We start from the raw sequence: 7,984 nt of genomic DNA on the forward strand, positions 1-7,984 counted from the left end.
TGACACTGTCCGAGGCACTGATCACATACTATGAAGTGCCCAAAACACATGGGGACACTGAGCAGATCTGAACACTTCTAAGCCACCCTTTTCTCTATGATGCAGAATCTAGTTCAGTCACGGAGCTGTTTCCTGCCCTAGGCTTCTAGATATCCACTGTATTGATGTATTGACTGAGTGTCCTTGACATCAGGGCTGTTCCAGTGGCAGTAAAGGGGCGGGGGGGAGAGGTGAAGGATTTTATGCCTTCCAAGAAACCCATTGACAAATGGAGGTTAATTACTGATTACTAATTTTACTGTCACCTGTGGTTTGCAGAAGGTAAACATGGCTGTTCATGGGGTCAGCAGCAGCCTGTATTTTCCTACTCCTTGTTTGCCTCTGCAATCTTTTTCAGTTCTTTTCTTTTTCCGTTAGTTTTTATGGAGCCTGCGTATTCACAACAAACACATTTAAAAAAAAACCTGCAGTGAACTCAACCCCCAGTTACTGGAAGCAGCTGAAGAGTTGACCCCAGCTTCCTGCTACCTGAAGTTTTCTGCCCTTGAAAGTTGCCTGCTATAGCAGTGGTATTTTGGTTGAGGCACTGTACTAGGGCTTGAGAGAACTGGGTTCATGTCCAGCTCTGCCACTGATTCTCTGGGGCAAATGAATTAAATGGCTCTATGCCTCAGTTTCCTTAACATAAAGTTGGTTTCATTGTTCCCTACCTCCTCGGGATGCAATGTAGCTGCATCTATTGATGTGTGTCAGCACTTACATCATACAATGATGGTGCAGGGCAAAACCCAGAGATGGATGCCCTGACAAGAACTTTTACCTGCCAGGTCCTGGATTCAACACTTAACCACTGGGCATGAAAAGAATGATGCATTGCTGCCCCTCTTGCACTTAGGGCACAGGAAGGGGAATCCAGCAGTTGGAGTTGCATTTTCAGCTCTTTCAGATGTGCTGTCTCACCTTGTGCAAACGACGTAGGCTCTCTGAACTTCCCTTTCCTTGTCTGTAAGACAGGGAGACCTAGCAGGGTGGGTGACTTCACTTCTTGTAGAGATTCCTTTGGAGCCTTAGACAGAAAGTGCTTTGTGGAAATAAGCTTCATGCATTTTAGGGCTGAATCCTGCCCAGTGAGGTCAGTGGGGGTCTAGGGTATATCTGTACAGCATCTGCAATACTCCTGAGAAGCATTTCCTATCCACATGTTCCTATGCAGCACACGCCAGACCCAGAAATAGAGCAGTGAAGCCCCCCAGGAAGGCACTCCCCAACCTAGAAACCCCAAGTAAGATGTGGGCGCTGATGTGCTAGTGCTGTATAAATACATGTTAAGACGCAGTGGCTATCAGGTGCTAACCTGCTAATATCAAAGATAGAATAATTTTTTCCCATTTTACAGACAGGGACCCGCTGTACAAAGAGACCGAGCAACCGGGCCAGGGAGTCTGAGTCACAGTTGTGAGCTGAACCCACTTCTCTTGAACCTCACTGCAGGGCTTACCCACTTCAGCAGTGTACTTTGGCACGGTTTTCGCTGGGAGCAGTACCAAGCCTTTGCTTGTTATCCCAAAACACTCAGCACCACCTTTGCGAATCCACTCTAAGTCATCAGGTCACACTGGGACAAGCTACAACCTGTCAGTCCCTCTTATTAACATGCCCCCGTTAGCTTTTTCAGAAGAAGTGACTCACATACCACAGGCTGCTAAAGGTATAAAAATGGCAGCAGACGGGTAACGTTTTCTTTATGTATTTGGGCGCTTTCAGGCTTATTTTTCCAAATTTCTTCTTAAAATAGCTCCTGGTTACCAGCAGTGTCAGCAGTGCCCTCTGCTTGACTGTAAACCTACTTGAGCATTGCCCTCTTTAACTCAGTCCCACCCTTTCCCTGTGGTCACCCACCCTGCCCCTTGGCAGGCTCTGCGGGGAGGGGAGAAGAGCACTCTGCATTAGGTCTCTCTCTTTCCACAAAACCTTCCTTTGTTTGAGAATTTTTTCCACCCTGCAATCCCAGGAGGGGAGGCCAAAATTAGGCTCCATCGAGTGAACGTGCATTATCTTTGGTTAGTTTCTCTCCAGCCTCAGCAGAAATAAACATAGTCCAAGCAATTCATGACTTTTTTATTTTTGTTACCCTTTGTAAGCTCCCATGACGGTATCTCTGTCCACCCACTATGCTGTGCAAGCGATGCTGAAAACGAGCGAGGTGTGAAGCGGGGAGGGGGAAGAGCCAGGACAGAAACTGTAGTTGGAAAGGGCCAAAATATGTGTGTTGATTTTACAGTCAGCAATCATTGATGAAGCAGCTAGAAACCCCATGGTGCTAGCTGCTATACATTGAGTGTTCAGCGAAAGTAAGTTGGTGGTTGTGCAGCAGCAACCTTATAAATGTAGTATCAGGGTATTTTCTGTTATCTTACTATTCAGCTTTACCTTGTGCCTCACTGGGACAGGAACAGTACCGGTGTTTTGGACTTGGAGGAACAGTGCTTGTGACACACACACATGCATCTACTCAGAGCTGGTTCAAAACAGGGGAACTTTTACAGGGGAAAAAAAAAATCCTCATTTTTTATTTAAAAAAGTCTGATTTCAAAATGTTATTGACTCTCAAAACATACACAATGAGAACTGGTCCAAACACGGGAAAATGTGGTACAATTTATTCCTTGTTGTTCCTTAAAAAGGCTTAATTAAAAACACATATGTGAGCTCTACATACAATCATGATAGGCAGCCAGCAAAAGGAGGAAAAGTAGCAAAAACTAAAGGAAACAATTAAAGTTTAATAATAATATTATAACAACGCCTAGAAGTTCCAGCTGTGATAAGATTCACATGCAGCGCTTTTGAAAACGTGGAGAATTATTGGTGCCTAAGGCCTGGCTTTTCAAGGAAATCAGGTACTCACTACTTTTGCATTTGACTTTCTTTGGTTTCTTTGAAAATCCCAGCTATAGTAGCTGAGTGCTTTGGGAGATTCTGGCCTCTATGTATAATTCCAAGCTTCAGTAAAGTTGCTAATCCTATGAACTTTCTTCTTGCAGAAGAAGCAAAGCCGTATCCAGCTAATGGAGTGAACTCCGCATACCCAGAATCCCGTTATACATCCGACTACTTGATTAGTAAGTCTGAGCTGCATTTCCCAATGCTTTTGTTCTCCTCTACATTGTCTAGCGTGTTACTGTGCTAATATCTGACTAGCAGGGTGCCAGCCATAGCCCATTGTCAGTGCTGACTTTCACTAGAAAAGCAGCACTTTTTCCAGGCCTGTTTCTGTTCCCAGTGTGTCTTTGGAGTCCCTGTTGTTTAACATACTGGCAGATTACTGCCGTGATCATGGAAGAGTATGCAAAATCCATAGTAAACTCATGCCTCTGTTTTTCTTGTATGCGCTAATTAGTATTGATTCATTGTTATCAGGCATTAGAGTTGACACCCCACTTGGATAACTATGAGGAAGCATGGCTCAAAGCTCTTGATTCAGACTCTTTGTAAACTTCATTTCTAGAAGTGGCCGCTGGTAGATCTCCTTGAGTGACCTAGGACTTTCAGAACAGTTGCATCTCCCATGACTTTGATTGGACTTGTAGGTGTTCAGCTTTTCTGGGAAGTTCACAATGTCTCCAGCTGGGCCCTTCAATACTGTGGGTATTTTTAAAAATGTGTGTGTCCCCCTTTTTTTTTAATGGAAGCTTGGATGCTGAAGTACACGTGGACCCCACGGGAATGCCTGATCAATACATAGTCCAGCCTCCAAAGCCAGTAATTTAGCACCCGTGCTGCAATAGAAGGGCATGAGTTGTGTTTCTTCTGGAACCAGCTGATGTGCTAAACTTGTATTCCAGATTCTCTCTCTGGTCAGAAGCAGAAAGGATGCTGCTTGACTTTCATGCAGTTATATAATCATTTAAACAAAGATAGTCCTTGTCCCAAAGAGCTCAGAACATAGCAAGAAGCAAAAGGTGGAGACAGCCACGCTCTACTTCGCTTTGAATTATTCTATTTATGATTGGGATCCAGTGTTAACGTACCCCGTCATTCCCCTGGCAGGTTATGGCATTGAGCATGCTCAGTGTGTGCCTCCATCAGAGTTCTCTGAGCCCAGCTTTATCACAGAATCCTACCAGACCCTCCATCCGATCAGCTCCGAGGAGCTCCTGTCCCTCAAGTATGAGAGTGACTACCCAACAGTCATCCTGCGTGACCCTGTCCAGACAGATTCCCTGCAGACAGACTATTTCACGATCAAGCAGGAAGTTGTAACTGCGGATAACATGTGCATGGGGCGCGCCAGTCGAGGTAAGGATGCGAGTCTCCAGAGTCTCTGCTTGGATTTTCAATGCATCTCTCCACTCGCCCCTATACATACAAATGGGTGGTGACACTGCCCCTTCCACCCTGGATGTTTCTTTCTATTTGGGGCCAAAAAACCCCACTTGTGCCTCACAAATAGTTTACCCAACACATCTTGTCCAAGGGTCCGAAACCTTTTATGCATAATGTCCCAGATGCTAAACAGCTGTGTATCATTTTTTTCCACTGACTGGTGTAACAGCAGTTTACACAAACTGAGTATCTGGCCCAATGAATTAAGGCTCACTGCACCTTGGAGAGCAGTGTAGAGAGTGGAGAGTGTGGTTATCCCCACTGTAGAGGCAGGGTGACTGTGGCACTGATTGGGACAGCATCTTCTTCAGTCCACCGTAATATGTCAACAGGGCCAGGTATGGAGCTCCTAGCTCCTGTACTGCAAATACCCAGGCCCAGATCCTCAAAGGCACTTAGGTGTCTAACTCCCATTGAAATCAGGACTTAGGCACCTAAATATTTCTTAAGACTCTGTGGCCAAACACCTTTTTAGGTTAATATTATTAAATTGAAACAGGCAGACCCAGATTGTCAACTGGTGTGTGTTCACCTGACTTCACTGAAGTCAGGACAGCTACTCTGTTTTACAGAGTTATCCACAGAGAAGGTCTCTTCCCATGGAGTTGCTAGTCATTGACCAAAGCATGTATTGGTGTTCCCTTTCATAGATGGGGAAACCGAGGCAAAGAAAAGCAATTTGACCCTCCCAAGATCCTGCACTGCAGTGAACCCAGCTCATTTGATTCCTGATTCTTGTCATGATAGCTGTGCTGATATGGATTGACTTTGAGCTTGAATTTTGACTGTATTATTAGTATTATTATACTGGAATGAGACCAGGAAAATGCCAAATGTTGGATCTTTCCATAAGTTCAGACTCCTCTGCCAGTCTGTGTCATGCTCCCATCTGAATTCACATGTGCGTTAGATTATGGGGGTTATTTTTATGTTTCTCTTTTTTTTTCCAAGCTGGGGAAGGCTTATTTGAGGAGGGAGATGGTAGGGGGGTGTGTGTGTGTGTCTCTCTCTCTCTCTCTCTAACTACTACTACTGGTTGAACATTTATATAAAACAGGCAAATTAGCCAGATGTGGTGAGACTAGGGGCAGCTGTGCTGCAGTTTTAGGTAAGCTCTTTTTCCGGGGTTGTTTTTCTGACTGTTTTCTAATTTGGTTCTCTCTCTTCTCTTGAGCTTTGCTTTAAGGCAGGAAACTTTATAGTTATTATTGAAAGGCAACTAGCCAGTTGCACTTTCGCAATCATAGCTCAGTCCTACATAGCCTCCAAACTTCAAGGGAAGGGGATCCTACAGAAGCAACAGTCCCACAGCCTAGCACTAAGTAAGGAGAGTCAGGCAGAGGCACCTGTATTAGTGAACCCTTTAAAATGTCAGCCATGATTCTTGGTCGTCTCAAACCCTGCCCTGGCAATGCCAAAGGATCTGCTGAAGTGGCTGAGTGTGGGTATAAAATGCATACCCAGTTTAATGTCTCTTAATCCTGTCAAAATGGGTCAATGGGCTGGAGTGTATATAAGAATCCAGCCCCTTACAGATATGATTATATCTTTATTATAGATGCCATATAAACAGCTACACAACAGGAATTTCATCAAAAGCCTGCAAAGTCAAACAGTTAAAAACTAAGAAGTATCAGAATTAAGGCTGCCTTTGCAACTTTAATTTGGCCCCTTTGTAACTTTGCTTTCTGGCAGCCTGTATGTACATGATGCATGCTCTTATTTTATTCTGCATGATCAATGAAGACAGAATCTTTGGAAAACTGAGCTGTCAGACTCCATCAGTGCTCCACTGAGCCTGTGCAAACTCTGATTGCCAGCAGCTCGTAACTTGGCCAAATTTAGGCAGATTTTCCTAGGCACAGCAACAGCACATCCACAACATCTCAGATCCCCTGCCAAGTGTCAAATTCCTGTTCCAAGGCAGGCCTTAGATGTTCTCAATGAAATGGTTGTACAAATCATTTAATAGGGGTAAAACAACAGGTTTTCCCCTCTCTGCTTTCTTGGAAATGACTGTGCTACTTTTGTTAAAACCCCCATCCTGCCCCAAACAAACAAACAAACAAAAATCAGTCTGAACTATGAGAGTTTTGAGCCTAAATGTTGGAAGTTTGGTGAAATTGTAAGGAACTGAAAACAGAGTCTTGTAATGGAAAGTGTCAAACAACCTTACATTTAGGCCTTCCTAGCTGCAACAAATATATACATGATTTCAAGGAGAGACAGGCCTGACCTTCAGCCTCAGATTTGAAAAAGTGTAAATCAGCAATAAGATTGTAAATGTTGGCTTGTGAATTATGTTCATTAGGGCTCAGAGTCAGTGCCCCGCTAGGCTGAACAGGAGCTGAAGTCCTAATGCCCACTCTGTCCATTACTGAAGAGGCTGACTTCTGCAGGCCAGCACTAGTTAGGCTCTTCTTGCAACAAGCACTGTTTAAACTAAAATACAACAAATATTTGGTTGCATGTGCCAGCTCCATTCTGTGTTCCTTTCCCTTGAGATTTACTATCTGGGCCTGAGTAGGGGGCAGTTCTGCCAATGGAAATTTCTCCAGGAGCTCTTACACAATCCCCGCAGCTGTTTTTAGCCCAGTTTGGGAAATTAATGAACTTGAATGATCCTATTACGCTCTCAGCTTGTCAGTGAAGCTGTTGAGCAATAAGCAGAATAAGACAGCTCAGAGTGCAATTTAAATCTATTTTTTTCAGTCCCTTTTTTAGCTCCCTGTCCTTCTAATCACAGGGCGCAACTCCTCTGCTAGAGTAACCCAGCGTAGGTCCATGGATCCCAGTGAAGCTTCCTATTGTATTCCAGCTGAAGATCTGACCCTGTAACATATTGATCTCAGCAGCAAAAACAACTGCAATTGTTGATGGAGTCCAGATGTGTGCAGCTCAGCGAAGCAAAAGTTGTTGTTGCCTGACTTGTGCACCTAGCTAGACTACTGCTGCTTGATAACTTCTGGATGCCAGGGGCTTTGGTTATGATTTACTGCACGAAAATATCACAATAAAGCCCTGTAGCAAAAATACGAATAAGGCAAGTGAAAAAAAAGACTTAGCAGGGCATTTGGCAGGTGGGGATAATGCTCCAGCCTAAGTTTGCAGACCCAGTTACCCACCTCGAATGTGTGAATGTCTGTCTGCTCCATGTGTTTACCTGTTTGCCTGTAAACTCTGTTGGGCATCATAAAATATCATGGATGCCTACACTGATCATGAGAGGAGGGCTCAGATCACAGCATTCAGAGTTACCTAGTGAACATGCCTTTAGGATTTTTCTTTGGGCCTTTGTGTTATAGAGGGACTCTTAACCCTGATGCTAAGACACAGAACTGTTAATGTCCATTTTAATGGTGTATTTCCCTTCAGATGCCCAAAATCAGGGCAGTCACCTTTTAGAAGGAGGGGCATGTAAGGTGACAGTAGAAATTCAGTTTGGCTATTTCTCTGATGCTTAAGATGAAACTGGGAGTCTGGTCTCTTGGGTTCTTTCCTTGCTTCTCTACCAGTGACGTTGCATTGAGTCCCTTACCTCTTCCTCGCCTCAGATCGCCCTGCTCTGTAATACAGCTCTGCAGGTTCGAGGTGTAGG

The 7,984-nt window shown here is 44.3% G+C and overlaps 1 protein-coding gene across 2 annotated transcripts in view; it reads left to right on the forward strand.

Annotated features, from left to right (window-relative positions):
* The window catches only part of ETS1 (ETS proto-oncogene 1, transcription factor), a 114,133-nt gene that overhangs the window by 86,305 nt on the left and 19,844 nt on the right, over window positions 1–7,984 (forward strand). For both annotated transcript variants that reach the window (XM_025201280.1, XM_025201281.1), the window contains 2 exons: window positions 3,045–3,122; window positions 4,051–4,299. In XM_025201280.1, the coding sequence (XP_025057065.1) occupies window positions 3,045–3,122; window positions 4,051–4,299 (327 nt within the window). The remainder of the gene's footprint in view (window positions 1–3,044; window positions 3,123–4,050; window positions 4,300–7,984) is intronic.

This window comes from Alligator sinensis, unplaced genomic scaffold (assembly GCF_000455745.1).
Source record: "Alligator sinensis unplaced genomic scaffold, ASM45574v1 scaffold760_1, whole genome shotgun sequence".
NCBI classification, from domain to species: Eukaryota; Metazoa; Chordata; order Crocodylia; family Alligatoridae; genus Alligator; species Alligator sinensis.